The 16172-nt window shown below is 32.9% G+C and overlaps 1 protein-coding gene and 1 long non-coding RNA gene across 2 annotated transcripts in view; one reads left to right on the forward strand and one right to left on the reverse strand.

The window, feature by feature from the left end:
• LOC145792587 (uncharacterized) overlaps positions 1 to 16172 on the reverse strand; it is a 93927-nt gene that overhangs the window by 37097 nt on the left and 40658 nt on the right. The gene's annotated exons all lie outside the window — the stretch shown is intronic.
• Positions 4766 to 8376, forward strand: LOC114275193 (TFIIB zinc-binding protein). The gene is made up of 5 exons (XM_028217192.2): positions 4766 to 5092; positions 5540 to 5580; positions 7763 to 7831; positions 7919 to 7978; positions 8126 to 8376. The coding sequence occupies exons 1-5, from the start codon at positions 4975 to 4977 to the stop codon at positions 8201 to 8203; spliced, it is 366 nt and encodes a 121-aa protein (XP_028072993.2). The 5' UTR covers positions 4766 to 4974; the 3' UTR covers positions 8204 to 8376.

The raw sequence follows: 16172 nt of genomic DNA on the forward strand, positions 1-16172 counted from the left end.
ACGAGCATGCAGAGAGAGAGAGAGAGAGAGAGAGAGAGAGAGAGAGAGAAATAGGGGGGGGGGCTGTTGAGTTTGGAGGTGAAATCATCGGCCCCGATGATCTTTGATCTCTGTGAAGGAGATAGAGAGATCATCTTGTTTTTGTAAAGAGGGACAAACTTCTCACCCCGATGGTTTTCCTTCTTCTTCTTTTTCTTATTTTATTTTATTTTTATTTTTTTTAATACAATTCTAAACAGTGCCGTTTTGCTATCACAGCAGGATGCTGTGACAGCACCCACCCCAAACCCGACGTGACGTTGAGAGGTTATGGAAAAGTGGGAAACATAGGTTGTCAAGAGTTAGAAAATGAGATACCTCTATCAAAATATAGGAAAATGCATGAGACTCCCGGTGGGAGTATTGGGGTCTCTCATGATTGGTCCAAAAATATATATATATATATATATTTTTTATTTTCATCTATTGCCAGCCCCCCACGTGGAGGTGGGGGTGCTGGGGGTCCTTCCCTGCTGGAGGTCTCTCGCGCCGCAAAATATAAAGAGATAAGGCTAATGCATAACACCTAGAGAATAAATAAAAAAAGAAGTTATATAATATTAATTCGGACGGGTCAAGTTCGGCGGGTACAGAACCTAGAAAACTATTTATGACGATAAAGCCGTGAGATCAGAAATTATACAACCGCAGCCGACCACTTTTTCTTTCAAAATCACCCGTTTCCTTTTGGGTCGGCCCTTGTCGAATGGTTTAATTGGTCAGGTCCATGCACAGTCTTATTATTCAACAATTTAAATTTATAATCCAACAACTGTATCAAATAGATTAACAACTTTTAATTAAAATTAAAATTTATAATTTGTATTAATGGTTGTACCAAACACCTCAATATAAAATGTACATTTCAACATATCATTAGAACAAGTTGGCTCAAAATAATTATCTTATCTACCTCCCCAATGCCACTTTGTTGCTTTCCTTTGTATTTAGCTCAAGAAATACCTCAAAATTTACTCACAAACTTTTGAATTAAAGACAAACAATAAGACAATGAAATATTTGGTCTGTTTGGTTTTGAATTTTTAAAAACAATTTTTTAGTTTGTAATTCATATTTTTTGTTTTTTGTAAACTTTTTAATATTTTGGTTAATTTTTTAAAAAAAAAATTTACATGCATCTAATTTAAATGTACTTAAAAAATAAAATATTTGGGAATAAATAATTAAAAAATTTAACAAATACAAACAGTGGTGGAATCAGAAAACTAAATTAGAAACGGTACTTATTAATTACAACTAATTTTTTTTCCCCATAACCAACAATAAGAAGATAATAATAATTTTTGAAAAAGCCATATTTGTTAAATTATTAAGTATAAAAACTTAAATAAATTATTACGAAAGTATTGGATACAAAATTTTACAATTAATTTCTAATAAAATCAAAAAGAAAGTATTGTGTACAACTAGTATATCATGGACAATGTGAAAAAGTCATATTTAAGTCTTAAATAAATTATATAATGGTAATAAATTAAATTTTTACAAAATTTGAGTAAAAATTTCATATAATAGTAATATCATATCATCATTGACATATAATATCACCAACTAATAGTAAAGCAACATATGAAAGGTGAACTCCACATGTAAATATAACTAACATTCTAGTAACTTTTACATACGTATAGGCCTCGTTTGGGAAGTTAGTTATGTTAGTTTTTAGCTATTTAGGCTCCGTTTGGCAAGAGCTAAACGGGGCTTTTTTGGCTATTTTAGTCACAAAAGACAAAATAGGCTATTTTAACCACAAAAAACAAATTATCACATCCAACCCATAATCATTACATTCTTCTCTCACAAAAAAAGTCAAAAAAACCAAAAAGCCCTTCCCAAACCAAACTTTTTAGCCCAGGCTACAATAGCCAAAAAAGCCAAAAAGCCAACTCACTTCCCAAACGGAGGCTTAGGGCTGGTTTGGGGTGTCCTAAAAAAGTGTACTTTTTGTCTTTTTGGACTAAAAAAGACAAAAAAAATAATATGGAGGTTTGGGTTAACTTTTTGACTTTTTATGGAAAAATGTGTATTAAAAAATTGTATAAAAAAAGTGTGTAAGAGATGATAAGAGAGGAGTGGGCCCCACCCGTACAACCGGCTGTACAACCGGCTGTGTAATTTGAGTTGGAAATTATTGGCTAATTTTTGTACAAAGCACTGGACGGTTTTGTTTGACCCGTGGGGGTCATCACGGGTCCCATTTTAATAATCTGAACCGTTCAATGTGTGTAACTCGTCGAACACTAAGTACTTATAAAAAATCACGTTAATCGGATATCGATAGCTATCTGATCAGATTTATTTATTTTTCAATCATTAATTATAACACCATCCATTTGTTGTATATAACTGATTTGATCATATAGTTATCGATATCCGATCAATGTGATTTTTTGTAGACATATAGTACTCGACGATTTCTACACATTCAACGGTTCAGATTATCAAAACGGGACCCGTAATGACCCCATGGGACGAACAACGGTGTGTGTGAAAATCACACCGAATCATTTCATTTTTGCTGCACAGCCGCTGCAGAGCCGCTGCTTTACATCAATTCAAATTGTACTTTTTGGGAAGAAAATTGATTTTTAATTTTTTTTTTGGTGAATAGTGATATCTTTTTGGATTTTGGAATAATTTTTTGGCTTTTTGACTTGTAGTTGGATGTGATATTTGTGAAAAAAAAAAGTGAAATGATTAGGATTTGATGTGACATTTTGTCTTATTGACTATTTTAGTCCTTTTTTTTGTGTGGATTTTAGCCAAAAAAAAGAGCCCAAATTTGGTTTTCCAAACACCGCCATAGTGTGATTAATTATATTTATATATCAATAATGATGGATATTACCTATATATTAAAATTTTTTCACAAAATTTTCATACATAAAAATATAATTTGTTGTAGTCCTTTCATTTTCAACAAAACCATCACTATTGTTCTCATAAATTTAGAAATGCCATTGACATTTTCTTTTAAATATTATTTTTGTTTAAAATTTTATTTATATACATATGTAAAAAAAAAAAAAATTGTAAATCCAAAACCCAGGGGGGCACGTGATCCCTTGGCCTCCCGTGTGGCTCCGCTAATGAATTAAAAAATATACTGAATTTTTTTTTGAATTTGTTAGTATTTAGTGAATTTTTAAAAAATATTTTTCACAAATTTTATACTTTTTAAATAGGATATCTGATGGAACATCTTAAATTTTAAAGTAAAATTATACTTGACTTTTCTTGAGGGTCGAAAAAAAAAAACATTAAGTCTCACCGTTTTAATATCATTATGTTGAGCTTTCTCAGGGTTTTAATTCACATAACATTTAGCCTTATTTTCATCAATAATTTGTTAATTATATGAATGAAAAAAATTATATTATCATTTTTTATATAAAAATATATATTTTATATTGTTTATTTTTATATTTACACATTATCTGCATTAATTTCGATCCATTTAACTATATTAAAAGAAAATCAAAACTGTATAACTTACTATATTTTGTTTAAATTTTAGTGGAAGTATAATTTATCCAAAATTTTACTCTCCTGAAACTCTAGCTTGAAGTATTCAAAGCAAGTGCGGGGGAACATTGAACAACAAGAGCCCTCTCTGACTTCGGCCCCAAGTTTTTGATGAAAATAAGGATTTCCAAATTTTTGTTCTCCGATTTACCCCGACTTTTTTTTGTTCCATAATTTATGCATGGAGTTCAGGACAAAGCACCTAATCAATGTATAAATAAGAAGGATAATGAAGTGCTGGCGATAGAAAAACCTACTTAATGAAAGAGATCAAAATTAATATAAATAATATAAAAACATAAAAATACATAAGATAAAATATATATTTTATTGTAAAAGAGATGACAATGTATATTTTTTTCCATTCATACGACTAACGAATTTATAATAAAAAGAAAATTAAAGTGTTATATGTATTAAATTTTTATAGGAATGTAATGAAATAATACCAAACTTGTGGAAGTGTAATTTACCCCAAAAAATTGAATTGGGATAGGGCGGTTCACTGCCCCAGAGCTCTCTCCTTCCATAAATAGTAGTGGTACATCTATATAATTTCTTCTCTATAAACCCTAGAATGACATAGTAAGGTTGGCTGGAAGGTTTTGAGAGAAGAGAAAAGTGTAGGAGTGTAAGTCATTAATTTACCTTTTTCTTGCCACGTAAGAGATTTGTATGAGTATTTTTCTTATCCTAAATTTTGTATTGGGTAATTACAAGATTTGCTTAAAATATAAATTACTTCTTATGGTTATGAAAATTACATCCCATCTTTTTAAATTTTTAATCGCATATCAAATGATATATTTTGTTAATAAATCATGAAATTAATTAATAGTTCTTAATTACATTAAATTTTTTTTGTAATTAATTCAAGTAATTTTATGAAAGAGTTGTCAGAAATTTTATTTTTTTTAAATTTAGTTAAATAAAAAATTGTGACAATGGGTATTTATAATTTTTAAAAGAAAAATTCTAAATATATATAAAATTCATACAAAATACTTGATAAGAATGATGTGACAATGATATTATTGTAAATAAATTTATATTTAATAGTATTTTATTTTAAAGCGAAAAGTTTACAATGAGTCATGTATGAAAATTATGTATGATTTTTTTGTTTTTGTTTTGTTTTGTTTTGTTTTGTTTTTAATAGCATCACAAACAAAAGTAATTTAAGCAAATTTAGGGTTGTATTTGTAATTAACCCTGTTGTATTTGTATGCAACAGTGGCAAACCCCAAACCCTAAATTTTCTCTGTATGGTTCTGCTGCCATTGATTTCTTTAAACACAAAAAAAAAAAGCCCTAAAAAAAACCCTAAACTCTCTTTGGTAAAAGTCTTGTTGGTTGATTGGTAGAGAAGAGTGAAGGAGGTGGTGTCTCATGGCGTATTGCCATCAGCGTGATTTCATGTTCTGCGACCGGTGTGGAACTATGCTATCTTTCGATTCTACTAAGTATGCTCGCTGCCCTCTCTGCAAATTCAAACGAAGACTCAAAGGTATGGTCTTTAATTTATTCTTGTTCATTTCTCTAATCACTCTTTTTTTTTTTTTTTTTGACTGTTAATTGTTCTTCTGCAATGTCATTAGCATCTTTTACAAGCTGTTTTTGGTGATGGGTTTTTGATTAAATCAGTTTTAAACCACACATGAATATTCTTTGTTGGGTTTAATAATATTTGATTTAATTGTTGGTTTCTAGGTGGTATTTTGGGTTATAATATTGGTAGCCCAAGTAAATTCCATGAATAATTTGATAAATTCTAGGTGTATATTGTAGAGCTTCTCTACTTTGGGTCCTCATTCTGAGTAATGCTTGCAAAATGTTTCAGAAGTTATATCATAATATGGGGGAATTGTTGCTTTCTGATTTTTCATGAAGGCGGTATTTTTGCTTGTCCATCTGCCCTGAAGTTTATCTAATAACTTACTGTTGCTTTTTTCAGAGATTGCTGGAAAAGAAATATGTTACACTGTCACTTCCGAGGTATGCCTTTGATGCAATTTCTCATTTGAGAAGTTACGATTTGCTGCATATATCTGCAGTTAAGTTGCTTATTGAATATTGAAAAAATATGTAGTGTAAGCCACATCACAGATGCACTTGGCCAAACATTGAGAACATGTGGATTACTACGTGCGAGCATGTGTCTGTATTATTGTCTCATATGGGAAATGCATTATTTTTTGAAATGTTGAATATGTTTAGCTGATGCATGAAAATCTGTGATGTTATGATCAAATCAAAATTCAAAGGAAAGTGGAAAATACCTTGAAGACAAATAGAATGGGATAAAAGCATATGAAGGATAACAGTGGAAGATAAGTCTATAAACAAGCACTTGACACAAATTGTGGATGGTGTCATGTAATTTTCAAATGAGAAAACTCAACCTCATTAGTGGAGGGGACAATATCCACAAATTGATTTCTCTTGCTTAAAAGGATGCATAAGTTTGTACTCTTTTCTTGATATGTTACATATACTATGTTTTCGATTATCTCTTTGTCATAAAATGTTTATAATGTTAAATTAAGATGGTAAGATAGTATTTTGAGAAAACAGTGGTCATTTTCTTATGTGTGGGTGTGTGGAATGTAAAAAGATCAAAAAATATTCAAAATTGGGAGACAATGCAACGTGTAATGTGCATACAACACCTAGGGTCAACAACTACATACAATTATTCTGAAAATCTTGAGAAGGATTTCAGTAGAAGTAAAAAACTTTCAAACAAAAATAATTGTACACCTCACCTCAACTTATTGTACTTAAATTTGTCAGTTGAGGGCTCCTCTCTGCTCTAGTGTCTGCTTGTCCCTCTCTGTTCATGCACACATTAAAGAAAACACAGAAGTTCTGTTCCTATTGTACCATGCTCAAACCCCTTTCCCAGGCAGTTAGCTAGTCCTTGTTCCAACAATCCCATCAATACTTTTGCCGAATCTCACATCTCCCTGAACCACCATAAAGAATGCAAAGTGAAGACTCCACAATTCGAAAGTCGCATGACAATTCACAAACATTTTTGCTCCGCTGCCTTTTTGCAGATTCAACAGATATTTGCTACAAGATGTCCCTATTTGTAAATTTGACAAATTACATCCGAAACGGCCATCTACAAAGAAAAAGCCACTTCGGAGGGGACTAATTTCTTCCAAATGCCATTCCACCAAAACTTGGGCTCATCCCCCACCGCCACAAATCATCCTCTTGAATGCCTTCCTCACAACCTCAATTTCCACAGAGAAATGCCTTTCAAACTTTCCACCCTCCCAAACTTCTTTCCGTATGCTTTTAAATTGCTAACATGATATGCCCACTCTCCATCTTTATTAGACTTCCAAACATGTAGATGAGTGTAACTTCCTTATCTCATGAACTGGAAGTGTTGAGTCCAGTGTTATTAAAGGTGCGCCTAGGCGTGCTCCTAGTCCCATCCAAGCCCAAGGTTTGCGCCTTTTAGTGTTCCAGATTAGGCGACTTCGATAAGGCGCGCCTAAGCGTGTGCCTAGGCTCAAGTCCCGTCCAAGCCCATGGTTTGTGCCTTGAAGTGTTCTAGTCCAGACGACTGTGATAAGGGGCCTGATTGGCCCAAGGCTTGCGTCTTGAGGGTTTTTTTTATTATTACTTTAATTGGTTTTGTTTAAAGTCTAACCATTGATTTAATATGGTGTAGCTACAGAAGATCCTTACTCTTATTACAGATGCCAATACATTGGACATTCAACTCCAAATCAATGATAGAAGAAAAATTAGCCCTAATTCCTAATCTCCAAAAAACACTAAATGTTTCATAATTCATTTTGTTTATATTGAACCCTAAATTATTTGTTTATATTAAATTATATATTTTTTTTTTCCGTACAAGGTGTGCCTCACTCCTTGCCTTGCTCCTTGAGCCTAGGCCCCAGGAGACCTTGGCATCTTGGTGCACCTATCGCCTTTAATAACATTGGTTGAGTCAATCTATTGATCCTTTTTGGTTGAGATTATTGGACGCATAATTACATTCTCATATGCTAACTACACCAGGACCTTGTTGCAACAGTAGATGTTAGCAGTATCAGATCAATCTATCATGAAATTTTTCTTTAATTACCCACCTTTTATTGATGCAATCATTTCTTTTTCATATTTATCATATGTCTATCTCTATTATTTGTAGGATATTAAAAGGAATCTGGGCATAGTGTCATTGGATGATTTTGAGGGAGAGCAGCAAAAGAAACAAATGGTAAGTGCATATTTGTAGTAGTGAACTCCATGCATAGTGTTTTAGGTATCTGATGTAAATTTTTTCGTGTTGAATTTATATTAATAGGATCACAGTATAAAATGTAAAAAGTGCCAGCACTTGGGGCTCTATTATATTACTAGACAGGTAATCCTCCCTACAGCTATTGTGCATAATACTTTTTTTGTTTGTTTGTTTTTTTGTCAACTTCATTTAGGTTTCTTCTTTTTCTGTTTAAATTTTATATTTTGGGACTCCACTTGTTGATCATACTTCATCTCTTTCTCTCAACAGATTAGATCTGCTGATGAAGGACAGACTCTTTTCTATGACTGCCCCAATTGTGGTTATAGCTATAATGAGAACTCATGAAAGCAACGATGGGAAACTGTTTTAGGCCCTACAAATTTATCTGTACTTGGTAATTTAATTTTAGTAGAGTTTTGGACAACTGCCTACAAGTGTTGATGTTTGTAGTATGTCAGTGTTATATTTTTGCTTCTCTGTGTTTTTGTTCATTCTGGTAAAGTGTTCTTCTTCCTCTCTTTTTTGTTGTTGTTGTTGTTGTTCTGGGTAAATTATGATTCTATTTCACTAGCAAAGCCGCCAAAAAGAAAAATGAAAAAGAAGAAAAAAAAAAAGGATTGTTACAGTGTCATACCCCTGGAAAACTAAAAAAACAAATAGAAAAGCTTATCACAGACTACTTCTTACAAGATGTCAACATAACAAAACAAAACAGAGAAAGACCAACTAGGAAAATTCCTTATAAGACATCAAACATAGAAAACTAAACAAATCCAACAAGGAAAATGAAAACTAATCTTTGGTTTTAGTTTTCTAAATTCAGTTTTCTGAAAATTGAATTTTTTTTTTTCGTGTTTTTTGGTTTTTAGTGAATATTTTTTAAATTTTTAGTATTTTTTTTACTTTTTTAGATGTATCTTACTTAGATGTATCTAAATAGTAAAATATTTGTGAAAAAATATTTTAAAAAATTAATAAATACACAAAAATATTGAATTTTCTTTTTTTCTTTTTTGTTGTTGTTGTTGTTGTATTTTTTGTATGTTTTGTATTTTTGGTATTTAGTGAATTTTTTAAAGATTGTTTTCACAAATATTATACTTTTTAAGTGTATTAATGTTAGGTGTGGCTAAAAATTAAAAAAAATTGCTTAAAATATTAAAAAACAATTCAGTGAAAACAAAAAAATATGGAAAATGAAAAGTAAATTTTCTAAAAAGTGAATTCTGAAAACTGAAACTAAACAGAGTGAATACTATTTTTAGCTTTTCATGATAAGAGTAAGGGATCTCCCGATCCATAAAGACTTGCCCATTCTGCATATTACTTTTAATCCCCTTAGAGAATAGGCTCTAACTCTTATATTCAGAATCAGATCCTGGTGTCGAGCTTTCTGCTTGAAGACTTTATCGTTCCTTTCTAACTGTATTTGATGTAAAGCGCGCGCTAGAGAAAGTTTGGTTATGACATTACTCAAATTCGTACCATTTTCTTGAGAGAGAGAGCTCACTGAAGTTGCCGTGACCAGCCCATAGTATCTCTATTTATATGATTCAATCTAAGCATTTTACACCAAAGATCTTTGGCAAATTTATAGAAGAAGAAAACATGTTCATGACTCTCATCCACAACACTACAAAGACTGCATTTAGGATCAACCAGCATGCCCCAATTTAAGAGTCTATCTTTAGTTGCTAACGCCTGCCAGCAGATGAGCCAATGGATAAATGCTCATTTAGGAACTTGCGCTTTAAACCAGACTATATGATACCTCCTTCACTGATCTAAGGGTCTCCAAAGCAGATTTAGAGGAATAGGTACCACTGGTTGAAGGCAGCCATGCAATCTCATCATTTCTTGCTGGATTAGGAAGAAGGTTTGGAGGAGTTAAGGTAATGACTTGTTGAATAGCTCTATTCCTCATTCCATCAACAGTCACTATTTCAGTAACCTTTGCATCCAGAGCTCTGCCAATTTTTTGTACAATTCTATCCCCAAACTGCTGATAGAGAGGGCCCATAGGATGCCAATTGTTAAGCCATAAAAAAGTAGATTTTCTTCCATTACCTATTTTGTGCTTAATAAATGGCTGTCCAATCTCTCTTAGCTTGAAAACTTTCCTTGTTGTACAGGATGACTGATTAGGAGGGTTCTATAAACCAAAAGCATTGGTCTTTTATTATTATGTATGGATGCATCCAATTGATCCAAAGAGAGTTATCTTTCTTATTAGTGGTCCATAGAAGTTTTAACATATTAACTGTAGTCCAAACTTTAAGCTTCCTGAAGCCCAATACCCCTTCTTTCTTGGGTGCACATATGTTATCCCACTGAATTTTAGCATCTGTTTGCTTCAAATTTGTCCCAGTCCATAGAAAAGCTTTAATCATGCTTTCTATATCCTCTAAGATTCTCTGGGGAAGGATAAAAAGAGAGCTCCAATAGATTCGTGTAGTATACAAGACTGATTGCATTACCTGAGCCCTCCCCCCATATGATATCAACTTATTTGTCCAGGATTGAATTCTAGCATATATTTTGTCCTTCAACTGGATGCAATCCTCATATTTCAACCTTGTAAATATAAGAGTGATCCCCAAGTATTTCACTGGGAGTTTCCCTTCAGGAATTGGTAAGATTGATAATTGCTCACTCGTGAAGATTTGGTTGGAATCCTGGCCAGAGGTGGAATTGTTCCAGAGTGTCCTTGATAACAGACTAGTTATCTGCACCACAAACCACAAAGAGATCATCTGCAAAAGCTATATGTGTGATGTTCAAAAGTTGACACTTGGGGATGTGAACTATCCATGGCTGATATTATAGTTAAAGAGAGCAAAAAGACCTTCCATTACTAGAAGAAAAAGATCAGGAGAAATAGGATCCCCTTGCCTTAACCCCTTTTGCCCCTTGAAGTACCCCTCCAACTCCCCATTCACAACAACAGAGTAGCTAGCAGTAGTTACACATTGAAAAATCCAATTGGTGAATTTATCTGGGAAATCCATGGCAACCATAATTTTGAACAAAAACTCGCAACTGACAGAATCATATGCTTTCATGGTATCTATCTTTATGGCACATCTAGCAGGGAAGTCATTTCTATGATAGTTTCTTACTAACTCTTGCATCGATAGAATGCTATTGGTGATAGACCTGCCTTTAACAAAGGCAGATTGGGTTGGGCTAATAAGATTGGCCAGAGCAAGTTGAAGTCTGCTTACCAGAAATTTTGAAATACATTTGTACTGAACATTGCTACAAGATATAGGCCTGAAATCCTTCATGGTGTTTGGTCTATCTATCTTGGGGGTCAGAGTTACATTAGTGGCATTCCATTCTTTTGGCATAAAACCATTGGTAAAGAAAGCTTGGACAGCTTTGGAAACATCTTCACTCACAATATGCGAATTTTTGTGACAAAAAGAAGCAATATACCAGCCAGGGCCAGGTGCTTTATCTCTCTTGATTGAAAACATTGCCTTTTTAACTTCTTCATTAGAAAGTAGAGCAATTAAGGCATCCTTAAAAAGCTATAGTACTTTTGCCAAATTCAAATGTTCAGTACATTCCTATCAGGTTTCATCAGGGAATTTTGATTTCCAAGCAAGTGTTTATAGAATCTAACATCTACCTCCTTGATAGCTTTAGGTTCCACCAATCTATTGCTAGTCAGAAATGCTGAGAATTTTGTTTCTCATCCTATAAGCCATTTTCTAAAACTTAGTATTACTGTCACCTGAAGGAAGCCACTACACTTAAGACAATGTACTTTGCCAAAGCTTCTTTCTCAGCTAAATGCTTGTCCTCATCATAAGAATTGTTGTGGTACCTTTCCTGCAACTTATCAAAGATTATCTTTTGCTTTCAGAACATTGGCATAGATACCACTATAGAATTTCTGGTTCGACTCTTTCAAAACAGGCTTCAATCTTTTCAGCTACAAAGATAACTTCAACATTGCAGATCCTTCCGCTGTTGGAGACCATGAATTGTGCTAAACATCCTTAAAATCCTTGTGTCATCCAAAAATAGAAATTTTGAAAGGTTTTCTGGGGAACCAAAACCATTTAGAAGTTAATTCTTCCATTTCAATATCCTCCAAACAAGAGTTAAAAAACATTTATAGATCCCTATAAAGTCCAATCCAGATGGGTATGGTGGCTAGAGTTGGCAGACATCTTGGCAAAGACAAAAAAAGGTAAGATGAGAATAATTCTAGGTTTACAAGAAGGAAGTTTATCAGGAAGAACAAGACCTCAAGAAAGCAAATATTTTCGTACAGGCCTAATTGCCAAAGACCTAGAGGAAATGCTTGAAAGAGAGGGCACAGTGGACATAAAATTCTTTGATTTCATTTCTTGCCTGTTACTGCGTGATAACAAATTTCATTTATTGATCGGATTTGATCAGAAAGGAAGGGCATTTTCTTGTCCCACCTGGCTAGGAATTAGGTTAAAATAAAACGAAAGAATTTGGTACTTCAACCTCTTTTCTAGTGGTGGGTAGGACACTGCCATATCTATGTGTTCAGCATCCAACCTCTCAGCAGCAGTTCTTGCAACGTAAAAATCTCCTAGCAGAATCCAAGACTCAGCATTCACTATGCTATAAAGATTCCTTAACTTGCTCTAAAGCAATATTCTTCTTGAAGGATCATTAGCACCATATACAACAAATATACACAGAGATTGCCCAGATTCCTTATGAATGTATCTACAAGATATAACCAGGGGAGTCGCATCCCACAAGAAGGTATTCCAAGTGAAAAATGATTCTAGCAACAATTCTGGTATCAACATGACACCTCAGAACATGGCTGAGGTGGTTGATGAGCTCCACTGGTGCCCCAGTGGTGGGTCTCTTCCTATGGATTGGGTTAAATCAGGTCGGCAACCGGCTATTCCGGGACCTGGGCCTACGGATATAGTGATGACATCTCAGAACATCCTTTTGTATAGCTCAAAAAAAAAAAAAAAAACAATTCTGGTATCAACATTATTCAAAAAAATCAGAGTCCTGTGGTAAAATGTTTTCCATAACTAGAGGATGGGCACGTGTGTTGTACGTTGCACTTAATTTTTCATCAACTATTAATACTGTAATTATGTTTCTTAAATTAACATGTGATATGTATACAAAGTATGGAGACTTGTATGGGTAAATTGATTGTATCCAAAATACAATTAAGAAAGAAATGAATACATACTTGGCTAAAGAATTTAAATAATAAATAGGAAATTTTATAAACATAAATATTAATTTATAAGTAGATTGTTAATATTACAATCTTATTTTAAACAATAAACAATAAACAGATTCTTTAAATATATAGTATTATGTAAATATTTTTCTATCTACTTCTCACTTTAAAATTGAGTAATACAATTGAAGGTATGAAATTAATTGCACAATTACATAATTTTGTTTAATAGTTCATCTCATAATACAAATTTATTAAATTCACTATTGTATATTATTTGTATACTATTGGTGTAAGAAAGCATTAATATCAATATGTAATATATTTTTATACATCAAAAGTTGTTGAGTCTCATTTCCTATACAACAAATATCTTGCATGATAAAAAATATAACACTAGTCATTAGTATATTTTCATTTATGTAGTAAATGTGTAATAGTTCTTTTTAAAAAATGAAATGATATCGTAACTTAAAATTTCGATCAATATAAGAATTTCATAATTATTTTCACGATATTTATAGGTCCATACTTATAAGTGTTTGCAGGGTCACTTTTATGAAATTGTCAAATTATATAACTTATTATGACATTTGTAAGTAATTAGCATATAGCAAAAATTAATCGAAACTTTTTATTTGATATACTTACTTTCTGTATCATTGAGTTGATGTGATAATATTTGAGTATCATTTGTTTTTTTTTTTTTTTTTTTTTTTTATAATTTGACTAAAACAAGTGCATGAGGTACATTATTTTTCTTGAATTTCACAACAAATAGGATAATTCTTGCTTTAACTCATTTAACTTTGCTTGGAGAGTATGTTATAATAGATCTTCTATAGTTTTTGTTTCACCATCTTCTTATTTTTCTTCTTACTCACAATTATAACTCATTATAATAAAGGGGTATTTTTTTTAAGGTCCCTGATATTATGATTTTACATTATAAAGGACATCAAATATTTTCATGATGTCTAAGGTCCCTCAACATCAATCCAGAGAAAATTGATCCAGAGAAAATTGGTCCAGAGAAAATTCAAGTCAGAGAAAATTGGTCCAGAGAAAATTCAAATCAGAGAAAATTGGTCCAGAGAAAATTCAAGTCAGAGAAAATTGGTCTTCCAAGTCAGAGAAAATTCAAGTCATGATATCTAAGGTCCTTCAATATCAATCCAGAGAAAATTCAATCCAGAGAAAATTCGATCCAAAGAATTTCTCTGGACAAATCACAGAAAAAATTTCAAAATTCTCTGGACACATCACAGAGAAAATCTCACCAGAGAATTTCTCTGGATTCAACCCAGAGAAATTTCCCTCTCCACTCTAGTGAGATTTACTCAACCCCTAGAGAAAATTCTTAGTTGTTTTATGACCACAGACCAGCTCAATTTGAGGACTGTATTGACAACAATAAACAATGTACTTTCATGTTTAAACAAGTCAAAAACGTTTGGATGCACAAGTAATATACCATTAATAGAAGATTAAAAAATGAACCAGTTAAAACATGTATCTGGAGAGAATTTCTCTGAATGAGAATTTCTCTAGAGAGAATGAACCATTCCTGAATTTCTCTGGAGAGAATGAGAGATGAAATCGAACTGCTTGAAGCTTGACATTTCCTTCCTACCATCTCCTTCAACCTCTGCTCAAACAGACCACTGTTTCTCAGCGAATTCAACGCCACCAATCCACCGAATAATTTCTCGTTGAAGAAAATCTGAGCCTTCTCTCTCTCTATATCAAGAGACCCAGCTTCTTCTTCCTCAAGCAGCTCTGCTTCAGGTTTGCTCATTGCCGACTGTTGCAACTCCAGACACGTCGACACCGCAACCCAAGCCGCTGGCTCACACCGATACCATTCCAGCTCGCCAATCATCACCGTTTTTGCCAACCTACTTGTCAACAGGGCGACAACTCGGCGGCACAGCCTACCAGCCTCATCAACTCGTTCACGGCAGTCAGTGTACTGTATTATTAGCAACAGCAATGCTCACTGGTTTGCATACTGTGTTATTAGCAGCAGCAATGCTCACAGGTTTGCATCGCTAAGGTCCCTGTTTGGTTTGCATCGCTAAGGTCCCTGTTTGGTTTGCATCGCTTTGTCAATTTCAGCTCGGTCGTGGGCCTGCCACGCCGATCTCAGACCACACCAATGCTCACTGGTGCTGCTTCCTCACGGTTTCGGTTTGTATTGTTCTTGGCTACTCTCTCTCATGAGCGTGGCCTTCAAATCTGTAAGTTTTTTGCATGTCACTGAGCTAGTTTCCAGCATCACCATCCGATTATCATTTTCTGAGAGAAGAGGCGAGGCGTGAGTCTAAGAGAGAGAAGAGAGAGAGAGAGGTGAAGGTTTGAAGCTTATACCAAATTTCTCTGTGATACATGAGCGTGGGATTGAGGGACCTTAGATATCATAAAATAATATTGTGGATCTCTTCCATTACTAAAATTGGAAGAGGGACCTTAGACTAATTTTCCCTATAATAAAAATATTTTTATAAGTAAGAGTTTGAGGTGATATCATATTATTATGAATTTCAAATCTATTTTTTCCTAATAATGTGATTTTTTTCCTATGCGGGAAAAGAAGTATAATTATTGTTGTGATGGAGATGTTTTACAAAGTCTTGATTTGTTATTGAAAGTATTTGTTGTAAACACTTGTTTGCATGACATGTATGTGCATATGTATTGAACATAAGTTAATAAAAGAATAATACACAATTCTACAATTTTTTTCTAACAAATATAACTATATTCCTAAATACATGTTAGAAAATTAAAGTATCCGATAGTAATATAACATTACAAATTGACAATGTATGAATACAGTAACATATATAAATTCACATTTATATTTTTTTTATATATATATTTATATAGGTAGGCATTGACATATATAAGATATTACAAAAGTAATATGTGAAATGTTTTGTAACAATATAATATATGTAACAATGAGAAGTTAATTATTCATAATTAAATAGTTGGTCATAATGTAGATGTTAAGAGTTACATTTTTGTGTGTGTGCACAATTTTGTAATTAGATTATTAAATTTACATAAAAATTGAAAGAAATTTGTGAATAATTTGTGTAAAATTAG

The sequence above is a fragment of the Camellia sinensis genome, chromosome 6 (assembly GCF_055761805.1).
Source record: "Camellia sinensis isolate YWXY chromosome 6, ASM5576180v1, whole genome shotgun sequence".
Lineage (NCBI taxonomy): Eukaryota > Viridiplantae > Streptophyta > Magnoliopsida > Ericales > Theaceae > Camellia > Camellia sinensis.